The sequence below is a fragment of the Setaria viridis genome, chromosome 8, assembly GCF_005286985.2.
Source record: "Setaria viridis chromosome 8, Setaria_viridis_v4.0, whole genome shotgun sequence".
NCBI classification, from domain to species: domain Eukaryota; kingdom Viridiplantae; phylum Streptophyta; class Magnoliopsida; order Poales; family Poaceae; genus Setaria; species Setaria viridis.
Window position 1 is genome coordinate 1,705,074 of NC_048270.2, and position 15,785 is coordinate 1,720,858.

General features: G+C 45.1%; 2 protein-coding genes across 2 annotated transcripts; one reads left to right on the forward strand and one right to left on the reverse strand.

The window, feature by feature from the left end:
• Positions 1–696: 696 nt before the first annotated feature.
• LOC117833449 (2-isopropylmalate synthase A) lies at positions 697–5,767 on the forward strand. Its single transcript, XM_034712941.2, has 12 exons — positions 697–1,472; positions 2,031–2,244; positions 2,337–2,417; positions 2,540–2,629; positions 2,728–2,814; positions 3,136–3,236; positions 3,776–3,809; positions 3,909–3,983; positions 4,258–4,341; positions 4,425–4,559; positions 5,148–5,287; positions 5,372–5,767. Exons 1-12 carry the CDS (start codon positions 733–735, stop codon positions 5,499–5,501), a joined length of 1,911 nt encoding a protein of 636 aa, XP_034568832.1. The 5' UTR covers positions 697–732; the 3' UTR covers positions 5,502–5,767.
• A 5,529-nt stretch (positions 5,768–11,296) lies between these two features.
• Positions 11,297–14,449, reverse strand: LOC117866170 (cytochrome P450 90A4). Its single transcript, XM_034750319.2, has 7 exons — positions 13,638–14,449; positions 13,267–13,545; positions 12,448–12,534; positions 12,256–12,334; positions 12,058–12,164; positions 11,739–11,875; positions 11,297–11,597 (listed from the first exon to the last, which is right to left on the reverse strand). Exons 1-7 carry the CDS (start codon positions 14,352–14,354, stop codon positions 11,495–11,497), a joined length of 1,509 nt encoding a protein of 502 aa, XP_034606210.1. The 5' UTR covers positions 14,355–14,449; the 3' UTR covers positions 11,297–11,494.
• Between the last annotated feature and the right edge of the window lie 1,336 nt (positions 14,450–15,785).

Genomic DNA, 15,785 nt, shown 5'->3' on the forward strand with positions numbered 1-15,785 from the left:
GTGAGTTGAATTGGCTTTCGTATAACTTAACCAAACTCCGATAGACATCTGCTTCACGATTCGTTTTTCTTTACCATGTGCCATCAGCAGCTACTCAGCTGGCTCAATGCATCTGAGATGACGACTTGAAAAGTCAACTGAGAACATGCCCCCGATGCGGTGAAAAAGTTAAAAACAACTCGTTGACGTTGATGTAACTAGGAGTCATCATAGACGAGCTTATCCGAGCCCCCACAAAAGCAATGTGAGGTGGAGCCGTTTGGCCTTGAACCTTGTGGGCCAGGCTGACGGCGCAAGTTCGTTACGCTAGAGGACCACTGCTCGCCGTGGCGGCGCGCCGGCGTCTGCTCAACTGGTCTAAGTCCCGTTTCTTCCATGAAAATAAGCGAGAATCGCACTAAATATTTTGCTTATTTTCATCGATTCTTACTCATGTGATAAGCTCGTTCAAAAATTTAAATTACGAGAGGTGGAAAACGAGAAGCGAAAAAATCTTCATTTAGATTCAAATCGTGGTTACAAGAATCGTATCAACCATGGCCCAAGTCGAGCTGCCTCCGTGCCGGCTACGAAACCAACCCGTTCAGATGAGGATGCAAGAAGGTATCTGAGTCATTTCCAAGTCACATTTCGGCGGTTTCCTTCCTTAATTAAGGCCAAAGCAGCCGCCACCGTCCCCTAAACCCCCGTGCTCCCCCCCTGAGTCCGCCGACGAGACCCACCCCGACGACCATGGCCGCCTCCGCTAAACCCTTCTGCTCCACCACCCAACAACCCCCCACCCCCATCGCCAACCGCCTGCCATCCCCATCCCAACCCCCAGCCCTCTCCTCCCGCGCCGCCCCCCGCTTCGCCCATGGCCTCTCCGCCGCCGCGGGCGTCAGGGCGAGCCCCAGCGCCCGCCGCCTCCGCGCGCTGGTCCGGCCCATCCGGGCGTCGTCTCAGCACCAGCAGCAGCAGCAGCAGCTGCCGCGGCGGCGGCCCGAGTACGTCCCGAGCCGCATCGACGACCCCAACTACGTCCGCATCTTCGACACCACGCTCCGCGACGGGGAGCAGTCCCCGGGCGCCACCATGACCAGCGCCGAGAAGCTCGTCGTCGCGCGCCAGCTCGCCCGCCTCGGCGTCGACATCATCGAGGCCGGCTTCCCGGCCTCCTCCCCCGACGACCTCGACGCCGTGCGCTCCATCGCCATCGAGGTCGGCAACACCCCCGTCGGGGAGGAAGGGCACGTGCCCGTCATCTGCGGCCTCTCGCGGTGCAATAGGAAGGACATTGACGCAGCCTGGGAGGCCGTCAGGCACGCGCGGCGCCCGAGGATACATACTTTCATCGCCACCAGCGAGATCCATATGCAGCACAAGCTCAGGAAGACGCCCGAGCAGGTGGTGGCGATTGCCAGGGAGATGGTGGCGTACGCCCGTAGCCTGGGATGCCCTGATGTCGAATTCAGCCCCGAGGACGCTGGAAGGTATTGCTATTAATTGCAAATTTTGTTGATCATTCATCTCAATTTGCTTGGATAAGGTCCGAATGTTTGGTACCTGAAACTTTAGTATGTTCTGAAACTTCCATCTGACTTAACTAAGTTCTCAAATCAACCGGTAATATCTGTGCAGTTATGCACCAAAGTGGTCCAAATTTAACGGCAAAGTGATTGCTACTTGTTGAATACTACTGAGCTTCTTCTAGCTTGCAAAGTAGCATCACTTGGTGGGGAAAAAGGTGGTGGGGTACTATCTACATTTTGGAAGCTGGCTTTATTAACAAATCAAAACAGGGTAATAGTTGGTGACTACCGAAATTTTGTTGTTATGTTCAACCATAAGTAAACTTGTAAGCTTGCTTATTGGCGGATTTGAATTATATATATTTTTTCTCCTTGGCCAGTTCACTGTCGCAAAAGGAATATACACAGTAAGCTCATGCTAGGACACCCACAATTTTTTTATAGTATTTACAAACAAAAAGATCCCATTTTCTGGTGTCCACAAGGCTGTGGCATGATAAATTTCACTTCGCCATCCAGGTCAAATAGAGAGTTTCTGTATCATATACTAGAGGAAGTCATAAAAGCTGGAGCTACAACTCTCAACATCCCGGACACTGTTGGATACACTCTTCCTTATGAATTTGGGAACTTGATTGCTGACATAAAGGCAAACACTCCTGGAATTGAAAATGCTATCATTTCCACTCATTGCCAGAATGACCTTGGCCTTGCGACTGCCAACACATTAGCGGTACTACCTTTTCCTTATTTATTTCCATTTTTATACGATCTATTATCAATGGCCTAATCTTAAACCAGGTTACTAATTTGACTTAACTTTAGGGTGCTCGTGCAGGAGCGCGTCAGTTAGAGGTGACTATTAATGGTATTGGTGAAAGAGCCGGAAATGCATCTTTGGAGGAGGTGAGCTCATGTACTAGTCATATTATGTGCTGACATACCTTACGGAATAGTCAGATAGGCTGTGAAAAGGAATATGAATTTTTTGTTTGTACATGCCTAATATTTTCTGGCCTCATTTTCAGGTTGTCATGGCAATTAAGTGTCGTGGGGAACTCTTAGATGGTCTATATACTGGAATCAATTCCCAACATATTACTTTGACGAGCAAAATGGTACAATAATTGTTTCTTCTCTTGTTTATTTTCCTTTTGGTCTCTTTTACATTTTCCAGATGACTGAAATTTCTGGCGCAATGGTCTTATTATTTTAGGTACAAGAGCACAGTGGACTTCATGTACAACCACACAAAGCTATTGTTGGTGCCAATGCCTTTGCTCATGAAAGTGGAATCCATCAGGTAAACATATTTGCAGTCTCCTTTACTACATCAGCTTATTGGACTTATAGACTTATAGCAGTTGTGGGTTGGTTGTTTTTAAATCCATAGGATTTCTCCTTTACACCTCCTCGGTAGTTGTTCGCAACATGTAAATCACTATTCTTACCATTGTGATGGATCAGTCTTGGCTTCACCTTGCATCATTGCTCTCAGCCTCTGAGATATATAATTTTTATAGCTGATGATCACATTGATATATGATTTAACTATAATTAGTTGTGTTGGTTATAGACTAGAATGGTTCTGCATGTCAATTTTCTTCTGTTTTGATTTTTGCAGGATGGGATGCTTAAATATAAAGGAACTTATGAAATAATATCACCTGATGATATTGGTTTAACTCGTGCAAATGAATTTGGAATTGTTCTTGGGAAACTCAGGTATCATGCAACACGCCTTCCCCTCTTTAGCTCACTTTCTCAAAAAAATAAATAAATTATGTTGTGATGTTTCTCCAGGAGATTTCTCTCATCAACTTGTTTTTTATTTACTGATTTGGTGGTCATGCTCCTACTAAGGAGCCCCAAATGCTTACATTTTGAATGCAAATAGGTGTTAGCAGTCTATTGGTGGCATGTGTACAATAAGTGTTAAAAAAGTATGGTAGTAGGGTATGATGTAAAGCATTACACTACGGTCATGACCTAGATTCTAGAATTCTATCATTATGCTATGACATGCTATATTCTTGAACTGGACCTTGATTGTTTGGCGTGTAAGAGCTTTTTAATCAAACATTTAGTCGTGTTTATGCTTCTAGGATGGTTTTGTCCTCAAATGCAATATATTTTCATACACTTCTAGGTTAGGTGAATTGGATATTTTGTGCTCAAATGCAATTATGCAGGCATACATCGATAAATTAGGTCAAATTTGATAATCTCATTCATAGTAATGTTTTCTGTTCTTGTTTTTCCAGTGGAAGGCATGCCGTGAGATCTAAGCTAGTGGAGGTACATCTTAGATATTTTCTTTGTTTCTAGTCACAACTAGAGTTCTTCTGTTTCAATTATTAGTGTTACCAGATGACATCATCATTGTTCATCTTGTAGCTTGGATATGAAATCAGTGACAAGGAATTCGAGGACTTCTTTAAACGGTACAAAGAGGTTGCAGAGAAAAAAAAGGTGAGGCTTTTCCAAAGTACTTGCTCTATTGCTACATTTTATTATTATCTATCTAAACATTGCATTCATTGATTAATAACTTTCACCTTCTTTTATTTTCGCCATCTCACCATGTTATCCTACACCAGTACACCTTTTTATTGGATCATTACATTTCCTTGGAGGGCTACTTGCTTCCATGCTCATTGTTTATCAAATTGTTATTATAATATGCATCTGTCACTTCATACACGCACTATGCATGAAAACTCACCAGTTACTTCACCCTTTGTAGCGTGTAACTGATGAAGACATAGAAGCATTATTGTCAGATGAGATATTCCAGCCTAAGGTTATTTGGTCCCTTGCTGCTGTACAGGTATAGCTGAGCTGCAGTCGGCTAAACTTTGGTTGATAGGAACATGATATGCTAAGCTTGAAATGTTATGCGCATCTTTGCAGGCAACATGTGGAACACTTGGTTTATCTACAGCAACTGTGAAACTGATAGCACCAGATGGAGAGGAGAAAATAGCATGTTGTGTCGGAACAGGCCCAGTCGATGCAGCTTACAAGGCTGTTGACGAAATAATCCAGGTTTGTTTCCGCCACATTTATTCACCTTTCTTGCACTGGTAGACTTTTTGTAATGGGATGGAATATTAAAATGCACTATTTTTTTGATAATAATGGAAATAGTATCTGGTGAACCGTTGGCATATTATCACCATGATAACCTGTTAAACTGCACAAATTTTATTAGGATTTGAGAATTTCAAGAGAAATGATACACGGGTTTTATAGTGGCATGACTTGTAGATTCCATGACTCGTCATAGTATCAAGTCTGAGAACGTTTTAGAAGCATAAGACGTGATGTGTCAGTTGTGCTACTTGGGAAGGTACCAAGGTTCAATTCAATGATGTGGTATCATACAATGTGAGATGACATAGATATTCTATTGACAACAGTTTCTGACTTAGTTAAAAATTGCGCGTGAAAAAATAACTAATCTAACATGTACTGAATATAACATGGCTTGTCTCTATCAATCTTGAGTAGATATACAAATGGACTAACCGGTGCAGCCAGGATTGGACCTAATGCATTGACTCAATTATTTTGTCTCATCGGTGATCATTTGATCAAGATCAAGAGAAATCTAATGGAACATACAATCTGCAGATTCCAACTGTTCTCCGAGAATATGGTATGACTTCAGTCACAGAAGGCATTGACGCAATTGCAACAACTCGAGTGGTTATCACTGGAGATGTGAGCAGCAACTCCAAGCATGCCTTGACTTCTTTGAATCGCTCCTTCAGGTTATAGCCCTTTCAAATCCGTTTTCATGTCTTTTATGCTCTCTTGCTATTTGTTACCTCATCTCTTGTGCTTGTTGACTTCAGTGGGAGTGGGGCATCAATGGACGTTGTTGTGTCCAGCGTCAGAGCTTACCTGAGTGCCCTGAACAAGATGTGCAGTTTTGCTGGTGCTGTAAAAGCCAGCAGCGAAGTACCTGAGAGCACAAGCGTTTAAAGCAAGGAGTGAGCTCGGCGTTCCCTTTGGTTCTCATATGGGCTGAGCGATGAAAGAGCTCTCGACCAACTCTTCAGAGCAACATTTGGTTTCAGTATAGGCTGGGTTAATATTGGGGTTTTCCCTTCGTCAGCGTGAAGATTGTGCCGTTCGTTTTGGAGGATCGGCTGCTTAGGACAGGCATGAAGATTTTGGCCTATGCAGTGTACAATTTGTATGTTATAGACCATACTTTATTGAAGGAAATAATACTAGGGTTCTATGTCTATCGACGATTTCACAACCCCCAAATCTGTCGTCTTTTCTGGTAATTGGGATTATAATGGATCGGATTTACCTCCTTTTTCCTTTTATATATACCCCTTTTGGCTCATTCTTCCATGTCTGAGGAATGCACTGTTCTTTTGGAGGGAGGCCGCTTTGGCTTAGAAGAGGCAGCAGCTTTTAGGCTTTCGCGGTGTTTTCTCCGTTATGCATTTAGATATATACTATTTTAGATGTATAGTAAAAAATATGCACCTAAAACGACCTACAATTTGAAACAGTACAACCATAATAGTTGATCCATTGCTCCACTAAACCGAAGTCCCAAACGACCAAACGTCTTGCAAGGCGCACCTTGGCCTGATTTGAGCCAAGCTTAATGAAATTTCTCCTTCGTAATGATATGCTATTCAGGGTTCGTTTAGCACTGCTCTACCTCGTGCAAAAATAGCTATAGCTCTAGCTTTTCTGGTAAAGCAGTTTTTTCTGATTTTGACTTGTCTTTTTAAGAAAACATTTGGTAAAACGGCTTCTCTTAACCTTTTATATTGAACGGAGGAGGTCAAATGTCTATTATGCCCTTGCACATATATAACACATGCACATATAATTTTACGTTTGGTTTCAATTGATAATATAATTTATATGAAATAAAAATTAGTAATTTTAAACCTTACTTTTTTCTTATTTCCACTTTTTTTTCTTCCATTTTTTCTTTTTTAAACTTTGCTTTCGCTTCCTTCTATTTCTCCTTCGTTCCCGTTTCTTCTTTTTTTATCCGATAGCAACCCGCGAGGCCGCGACTCTATCTCCGCGCCACCGCCTGCACCTACTGTGGCAGAACCGTCTAGTTTAAACTGACTCAAGTATGCCGGTTAGGCTTTGGGCGTCCAACACGCTGCGTACTTGAATCAGTACGAAGACTCCACATTACTGTTTCATCCATACATCCAAGATCTCACACGTAGGAGCTTGTTACAGATATTATAGCTTTAAACAAATAATTTACAGCAACGGATTATTACAAACCATAAGAGAGTTACCTTAACATACAATACCAGTACCTAAGAGGGTTTTAAAAACAAATCACTTCGCTTAAAGTCAGAGACGGTAACATTATAAAAGCTTATTCAAACGAACGAGACTAAAAAGAGACACGTCGTGCCCACAACGTATTTCTCATATTCTGGAGTCCGTCAAGCTTAGGCCATCTAATGACCTTCTTCAACTACAACAAGATTACACAAACCCTAAGTACTAAAGTATTTAGCAAGACTAACCCGTCAACGGAAAAGACTCAAAGGATATGCAAAGTTTTCTTTGGGTTTCTTGTTGACTCGGGATAAGCTAGCAAAGCTTACTAAGAGTAGATCCTTAGAACATCTTTTATTACATGTTAGTTGCTAGACGGCTTATGTTTCAAAGTTTGGACTCCAAGCCAATACAAGCATGGAAACATCATACAACATTTATAAAAATCATTAGCGAGCAACTTTACGATGATGGTCAGAGATCAAGCGGTATTCATATCCGAGAAGTGTGGTGATTCACATCCTGCAGGAGATGGAGCTAACCAGACGACACGTGCGCAACCCGTCGGATCGCACGTGGCAACTTTTCCCTCCTTGTCTTTCGTCACCTGAACTGAGCTCGCATAGCCCGAGGTTGTGTCCTCGTGTACATCATTGTCCGGTCAAAGGTCCCATGAGTTAATGCCCACGACCCCGCCCACCGGTCCACATCAAGCACGACGCGTCACAGTTCAAAGTTCGGCACCTCAAAAGTACATCAGTTTACCGGATCCCACATACCGGCATATGATTAGTGCGTTCAAAGCTTGACCTAAAGGCCACCAATCAAACGGGCCTTAGATCCATTATCCAGGTAGGACCAAACTCTCAACTTCTTCATCAACATCCAACATCACCTTTTATCATGAGGCCAATGTCCTACCCGGCCTTTCATTAAACAAGTTGTTTTGCAATCTAACAAATTTTAGATGTTGTCCTTGCATAAGTAACAGGGAATTACTTGACTTCTGCGACACTAACCTTTTATTCTTTTTGAAAGGTGGCAAAGATGTCCTTGTTAAGGTAGGAATGTTTAAAAGGACTCCACTCAACTCCTAGACTTAATGCACAATCATGAAATATAACAATTTGGACTCAAATTAGCAAGGTTAAATAGGATTAAAGCACCGGGGCTTGCCTTGCTGCTCCTCGGGGTCCGTGGTCTTGACAACGAGTTCCAGGGCAGCTTCGGGAACTTGCTCTACCACGATCACGTCCTCGCCTTCTAGGGCTGGCTCGGATGGGATCTCCACGTACTCCACTTCCAGCGGCTCTGCTATACGGAAAGATGCAATGAATGATAAGTAAAATAAAATAACCATCCTCTTAATTTTATAAAGGCTAACCTATTCAAATAAGAGCTCCTTATATTTTTCATCAAGGAATAATTATAAATCAATTAAATAGGATTTATCCTAATTTTTAATCAAAGAAAAGCATTTAAGGCATTTTAAATTCAATAAACCATTTTTATAAATTCTAAAAGGTCACTTATTTTTATTAACTATAAAATATATTTTAGTCCTTATTTTGAATTTTTTTAAAAAATTTTATCTATTTAAGGAGGCAATTAAAGGAAATACATCCTAATTTTAAAAGAGGTTTAAATAAAGGAAAAGCAAAACATGTTCCTATGACATTTATGATTTTTATTGCATCACACATGAAAATATGAACTCAACAATTTCTACAAATAGTTATGAATTATGGAAGTTCAAAGAATGCATTTTCAAAACAAAACAGCCAAAACTTTGCACAAAACCTCCTGGCTTCTTCTAATTCCCGCCCGCGGTCCCTGGACTTCACAAAACAGAGCGCCCGGCCTTGACTGCGGCCTGGCGAGGTTGACCGGCGGTGCCCTCGCCGGCGGCGAGCCTCACCCGCGACAAGAAGGACATGGCTCGGCTCGGCTTGGCGCAGAGTATCCACTGGTGGTGCTATTGGTGACAGACCGTCTCCCTCCCTTGCATCTTCTTGGCTGCTTGTCCACTCGTCGGATCACGAGCAGACCGTGCACACGTACGCGCCGCCGGCCGGGGCATGCAGATGGAGGTGGCGCGTCCGCCGGGAGTTTTCATGTTGCCGCACCAGATATACCACGAGACGCGGCCGGCGACAGCAGGAGGACCCCGCGTCACCGCACCCCACGAGTTCTACGACGGCTCGATGATGGCTACGCGCAGCGTGCCGGCCTCGGCCCGCGCCGTCGCAGGGGTCTGCCGCGGGCGGCGAGGAGGGGGAGGAGGACGGCGAGTCCGCCTGCGCGGTGTGCCTGGAGGGGTACGCGGCCGGCGACGCGCTGCGGACGATGCCGTGCGCGCACGACTTCCACGAGGGGTGCATCGTGGAGTGGCTCTCCGTCAGCCCGCTCTGCCGCTTCAGGCTGCCCACCCAGGCGGAGGAGGACGCCGCCCAAGCCCAACAGCCGCCGCGCCGCCTGGGATGACGAGACTATCGTGCCCGTGACCGGTAATTAGGAGGACTAACCGGCTTAAACATCGGATGTTCGGGTGCTAATTAGAAGGATTAAATATAAGCTAATTATAAAACTAATTGCAGAATCCTGTGCTAATTCGCGAGATAAATCTATTGAGCCTAATTAATCCATCATTAGCAATAGTTATTGTAGCACCACATTATCAAATTATGAACTAATTAGGCTTAATAGATTCGTCTCGCGAATTAGACTCCATCAGTGCAATTAGTTTTATAATTAATCTATATTTAATACTCTTAATTAGCATCAAATATTCGATGTGACGTGTGCTAAATTTAAGTATCTCCAAACGGTACCTAATTTGGTTAGATGGGAAAAAAAAAAGTGTGCTGATTAAATTCTTTGTCGATACGACTATATACGAGGGTCTTGTGATGGTGATGATGATCATAGTTGCGACATGGCAGCTTTGCTCAGCCCACCACGCCTGTTACTCTCTACTCTGTTTAGTCCCATCATGGACGCTTTCTCTGTTCTTTTTCTTCTCTGCGTGCGATCGTATACTTCAATAATAGGTGCTTGATTTGACTGTGGTCATTGTCACCGGCTCCTGTCTGAATCTGACACAAGGTTAACGCCGGAGTGTACTGTGTACAGGGCTAGTTTTTTCTTTTGGAGCTTCATGTCGGCAACACATGAGTGGTGGTCGTTGCTGAGACAGTACAGTTCCGACGATCTGCAATCATGAACGTGCATGTCACGCGATGCATCAACAAGAATAGGTGCTTGATTTGACTGTCTGTCTATCCATGTGGATGAGCAACAGCCACTGCGCACTGTATCGTGCAGCCAAGCGAGATGTGCTGTCGCGTGCCTCTCCTTTCCCCACTTCCTCTCAACAACAGCACGCAAGACCCTGCCTCTGGTCACTGGCTCACTGCAGATTAGCTACATACTCCTATCAGCACGCATGGATAAAGCATGATGCCTTCATCTTCAGGAAGCATCCTCGGTCGATCAGATCTTCCCTGAAAGGTTGAAAGCAGATCGCTGGACGAACATGGCGGCGAGATCGGCCGCATGATTGCTCCGACAGGACCGTGCCCTCCCTTTCGCGACCGTGACAGCCTAACAGACTACGAAAAGGGAGGGGCGTGCACGAGCGGCGAGAGCCCCCATGGCCCATGACTCGCGCGTCTCGTTTCCAAGATCTGGGATCTGAACATGCGTCACTGTACCATCACGTACGCCGGTGGTGGGCGCAGATGATGAGCGACCGTTCGTGCACGTACAATCTTCGGTTGCAACAGCACTGCGCAGGTACACTGTTTGCTGGGCAGCCTGAGCAATGCTTTGGGCCCTTGAAGCGTGCAGTGGCGACTGATTCTGCACAGGCAGCTCTTTTCAATGCATACACCTGTTTCTGAACTTGTGATTACACACTGTAGGCTCGTACGCATGCTATTGCAACCCAACAGTTGTCGAGCAGCATTTAGGAATGCACTGAAGACTCAAACACTCGAACAGAGCACACAATATCTCCACTGTATCTCCTCTCCTGGGTACAGGACAGGGCTGATGGCAGATACAGAACAACAGCTCATGATGGTGATGGTGATGTGCTTGACAGAGGTCGCTGGTAATCTGAGGGACCTTTCCACCCGATTAAGGAAGAAGTAGGCATGCGTAGGAAGCCCCGTGGTGCGTCTAGTTTGGGTTAGATTTTCAGCGTCCAAAAGGTTGTCATGAGTAATGAGCCTAATAATCTTCATGTAATCTCCTAATTGTAACATTTGACTCTGTCACTCTTTTCCTTCTTATATGATATGGCAGTGCTCCTGCCCTTCAAAAAAAAAAAAAACTGAGGGACCAGTCCTTCCTGTTGCTGATAGAACAGCATCTTGCTTGCCCACCAAATCGTACAGGCTCATCACATCATTTGCGAATTAGGACAGCGATATAAGCGACTAGCTAGCAACATCTTTGCTAGACCTGGGGATAGCCAAATGATACACGGCAAAATGTAATCTGTAACCAGTACGCATTCATAGCAGTTTGGGTCATTTTACAAGCAAAACGAGTTTGCTGGCTGCTGTTTGTGTACCAAGTTACAGACAAAGGAGAGAAAAGGGACGAAAAAATTCACTAACTAATAGGAATATTTTTCTTATCTATGCTTACTCTCGCTTTGACGATAAGGGTAACTGGAACCTAATATGAGTTCAGAAAACAGAATCTGTTCTCCGCCGGAGGTTTATGGGGTATCCTTTGACAGTTCGGGTGGTGGGGAAGAAGACAATCCTATCTTCCTCAGCTTCTTCCCAGCTGCAGATTCATGAGCGCACAATTCAATCAAAGTGGCGTCCAGTTTGGAAGACACAGACAGATTGATGTTTCATCTTATGATTATCAACATCCTATGGCTCTAAAAACACTGTAGAAACTTGGTAGATAAGGATGCCTTACCTAAAGCGCGTTACGAGATGATGGAGGAAAACAGAGACAACAACCCGGGCAAGCTCATAGCCTGGGCACAGACGAGGTCCACCACCAAAGGGAGTGAAGAAACTGGCACCTACCGCGTTCTGAAGTTTATTCTTACTCTGCACAATGACAACCATACATTATTTTTCATGAATATTTTAGAGAAATAATTTCCAATTTACGCAACTCAGAATAGCAATGTTTTACTCTCCTAAGCCAGCATATAACAGACAATGTGTAGAACAGTGGCAATCTAAAGACTGTACAAATTATTTAAAAAAAAAAAAGACTGTACAAGTACCTGCCATCTCCAAGGGTCAAAGGTCCGAGCATTCTCATAGTGTTCAGTATTAAGGTGCACAGCACGGAATGAAGCAAATATTTTGCAGCCCTTCGGAATAATGTAGTCTGATGAACAAAATAAAAGGTTATGAACGAATGAATATCCCTGGTTTAAATTTTTGGGAAACTTGCTTGAAGATAGTTTCTGTGGAAATACCTTTAAAATGAATATCAGTGTTTGCACGCCTGAATACCCCACTAATTAAGTTAGCAACACGCAGTGTTTCATTTATCACCTGCAAAAAATGTTAAGTACCACTGTGCTCAAATGTTCCTTTTAAATGATATAGCTTTTGGCATGGTATAGCAATAAGGCAATTCAAGAAAATAGGGATTCCAAATTTATTACACATTGTGTAAATGGCATCGACTTGTAATCGCTCCATTCCAGAGGTTGGTTTTTGCCTTTTATGTCTCTGATATTGTCATGCTCTTCCTGTAAATTCAGCAAATATCTGGAATCAAATTCACATATTGTGAAGCAGAATAACATTTGGACCATAGGCACAATTATGTAATTTAAAATATTGATGAAAACAAAGGTTTCACTAGGTAGCTCAAAATTCAGACCGGTCCCATTATGATGCTGCTATGATTCTCACTTTCGGCTGTTTGGTTGGATAACCTTGGCACACTTCCAAGTACAGAAATGGGAAGGAATAAGGCACCCTTATCTTTATGCAAAAAGAAAATACATGTTCCAGGAAGAAATCAGGAGTTGTGTTCATAGCAGATTCATTCCTAGACAACAATAAGATAAGGATATAGGCAACATCACATCAGTACCTATTGCAGGATGCTCATATAAAATCAAACAAGTTGGACAGTAACCTTGCAGGCTGTGAACGAACTGTTTATCTGAATTTAAAAAGCAGCACTATAAAAAGAAGGCGTATGATGTATGACACAAGCAGATTTTCTGTTGATGTATGACAGATTAAGTTACTCTAACACTCCACTATAATAAGCAGGCGGGAGCAGATTTTCTGTTGGACAAGACTGCAACAAGTTCATATTATGAAATCAGTTGACGCAGCCCCCCGAATGTCCAAGCTAATTTGACTGTTGACAGTACCTACCACCACACGTGCACAAGGATTGTGGTATTACCACCGAACATTCCAACAAAGAATTGCTAATTGCCAGACAAATTTCTCACAGTTCCTACCTTGAGCTGCGCTAGCGCAGTGGGTGTCTCGGTGAGGAACTTGACAGCAAGCGTCATGAGCACGGACGTCGTCTCGTAGCCAGCCACAAGCAGAGACAGGCAGAAATCCACCATTTCCTCCACGGAGAAGCTCCCATCCTCTGCTTCAAGAAGCTCCTCCACCATGTCCTTCTTCTCCCGCTTCCCCTCGTCTTCCGAGTCCATGGCACGATCCTCCAACTTGTCGTCCATCCTCTTCCCTATCACCTCCCGCAGAGCCCCGGCCACCTTCTTCCTCGCCTGAATCGGATCAAATATCACACCTTCAGGGCAAACGCAATGTGCATCGGATAAAAATAAATCGGGGGAACGAAAGGCAAACGTGCGAGCACCTTGAGGGCCTGTCCGTAGGTGGTGAAAGGGAGGAGGTGGGCGAAGGGGAACGGGATGGAGAAGAAGCCGTCGATGAGCTTGACGTACTCACGGCGGACGCTCTCGGTCCACGGCCCGGGCTCGATACTGACGAGCTGCTTGACGGTGAGGTTGAAGGTAATCTTCTTCGCCTCGTCGAGGAGGCGCACGGTGGCGGCGGGCTCCCAGTCCCGCATGGTGGCGAGGATGAGGCGGTCGATGTGGGCGAGGAGCGGCGGCGAGGCGGGGCGGCCGAGGCGGGTGAGCGTGAGCGAGTGGAGCCGCTTGTGCGCGGGTCCCCTGGTGAGGAGCAGCGAGTGCGGGCCCAGCAGCGTGGTGATGGAGGACGGGTAGCTGCAGTCGACGGCGCGGCCCTCGGCGGCGAGGAGGAGGCGGTTGAAGGCCGGGTCGGCGGAGAAGACGGTGCGCTCGCCGAAGACGTGGGTGGTGAAGACGCCGCTCCCGTGGCGCGCCACGCGCTCGTCGATGAAGGGCTCCGGGTTGGGCGTCTTGTAGGCGGAGATGAGGCGCAGCGTCTCCCCGATGAGCGGCAGCCCGGTGCTGCCCGGCGGCAGCCGCGCCGAGCCCCGCCTGGACGACCGCGCGGCGAAGAGCCATCCCAGCGCGGCGGCGAGCAGCGCCGCGGCGAACGCGGCCGCGGCCAGGAGTGGCGGCGGCGGCGCCCCGCTCGCGTCCATGGGGGCGTGGGCGTGGGCGTGGCCGTGTGCGGTTTGGCTTCGGTTGGGTGGGGGAGTGGATGGATCAGTCAAGAGCGCGTGCGTGCGGGTGTCGGGGAGTGACCGAGGGTCCGTTTGGATATATTGCTGGCTCCTGTGTTGCCTAGCTGGGCAAGAAGAGGGCCTCGGTGTTGGACTTCGGTTCCTGCACCTTGATGCTCGTACTTTCCAGTTTTTCCATGCTAACCCAAGCGAGCCAGGATCGCCTCTTCTCCTGCACGGGCAAAGGATAGGCTTGCCCGGCAAAGCCAGGCAAGGTGAAGCTAGCAATAAATCCAAACGGACCCTGGGATCGAGGAGTGATGCGCTGCTGCGACGCCCAGAGAATCTTTGACGGGATATTTGTAGGTGGTTTGATAATTTTTTATTAAAAAATTATTTAATTATCTCTTAAAAAATATTTAATTGGAGATTTTGGAGTTTAATATTAAGTTGTTGGGAGTTGGATAATAAAGTTATGTAAAATAGTGTTGCTTTGGTCCAAAAGGAAATGCATGGCAGCGTATGGGGGCAAGGTGGCCATGTTGGTGAAAAGCGGTGAGGAATGTTTGAGTAATAAGAAATAGAGGGGATAGGGTCCACTTGAATTTTTCCTTTTTTAAAATTTGGAAGGAAACCGGAGGCCATGTGAGTTATGAATGTTTTTTGAGTAGGAGGCAGAGAACCAGGCCTCATTAGAGTTTTTCTTTTAAATTTAAACAAGCACTTAGGCAAAATGGTGGTGTTGTAGTTTTATACTCATTCTGCAAACGGGGAACTGAAAGTGCTAGTGCAAAAAACACTATCTCGTGTGGCAGAATATCATTAAGAATGGTGCACTGTAGTGATGCTTCACGTCATGAACCTTGAACAGTCTTATCACTTGCATTTTTTTTTTGAAAAAATATGTCTACCACTAGCAATTAGTAGAGCATACGTGGTGTGGTAGAGATATAATTTTGTATGCAACCTTATTTGCTTGTTCATGCCATCATGTGGATGGCTTGCATTGCATGTGGCGCACACCGTGCGAGGCCGCCCGCTGATTACCTTGGCTTGGCTGCAGCGCACAGAAGTGACAGAACGACGCGGCAAAAGACCCTCTCTTTTTTTTGAGAAACTTTTTTTTTAGATTATGGAGAAACTTTTGGTGCAGATGATTAGTTAAGCGGTTATATAAGCCCACCAGAAGACGTTGACAGCGAAAAAAAAATCGGCCCATAGACAGGTCCGAGCCGCGCTTTTCTCCTCTAGTTCAGGACAAGATTTATTTGCAGCTGGGAGAAAAGAAGTTGGGCTCCATTTGTGTCGTTTTAAAATAAAACCAAATGTTACCTCTATACATGGGATCTACATTCATATATATATATATATATATATATATATATATATATATATATATATATATATTAA

What these genes read in the sequence shown, in the direction of transcription:
- LOC117866170 (XM_034750319.2), bottom strand. Translation starts at nt 14,354, where the DNA reads ATGGACGCGAGCGGGGCGCCGCCGCCGCCACTCCTGGCCGCGGCCGCG. An exon ending in CGATGCCATTTACACAATGT is followed by an intron (nt 12,335 to 12,447) that starts GTAATAAATTTG and finishes CATTTTTTGCAG; the next exon opens with GTGATAAATGAAACACTGCG. An exon ending in CATCTCGTAACGCGCTTTAG is followed by an intron (nt 11,598 to 11,738) that starts GTAAGGCATCCT and finishes ATGAATCTGCAG; the next exon opens with CTGGGAAGAAGCTGAGGAAG.
- LOC117833449 (XM_034712941.2), top strand. Translation starts at nt 733, where the DNA reads ATGGCCGCCTCCGCTAAACCCTTCTGCTCCACCACCCAACAACCCCCC. An exon ending in ATTGTTCTTGGGAAACTCAG is followed by an intron (nt 3,237 to 3,775) that starts GTATCATGCAAC and finishes TTGTTTTTCCAG; the next exon opens with TGGAAGGCATGCCGTGAGAT. An exon ending in AGGTTGCAGAGAAAAAAAAG is followed by an intron (nt 3,984 to 4,257) that starts GTGAGGCTTTTC and finishes CACCCTTTGTAG; the next exon opens with CGTGTAACTGATGAAGACAT.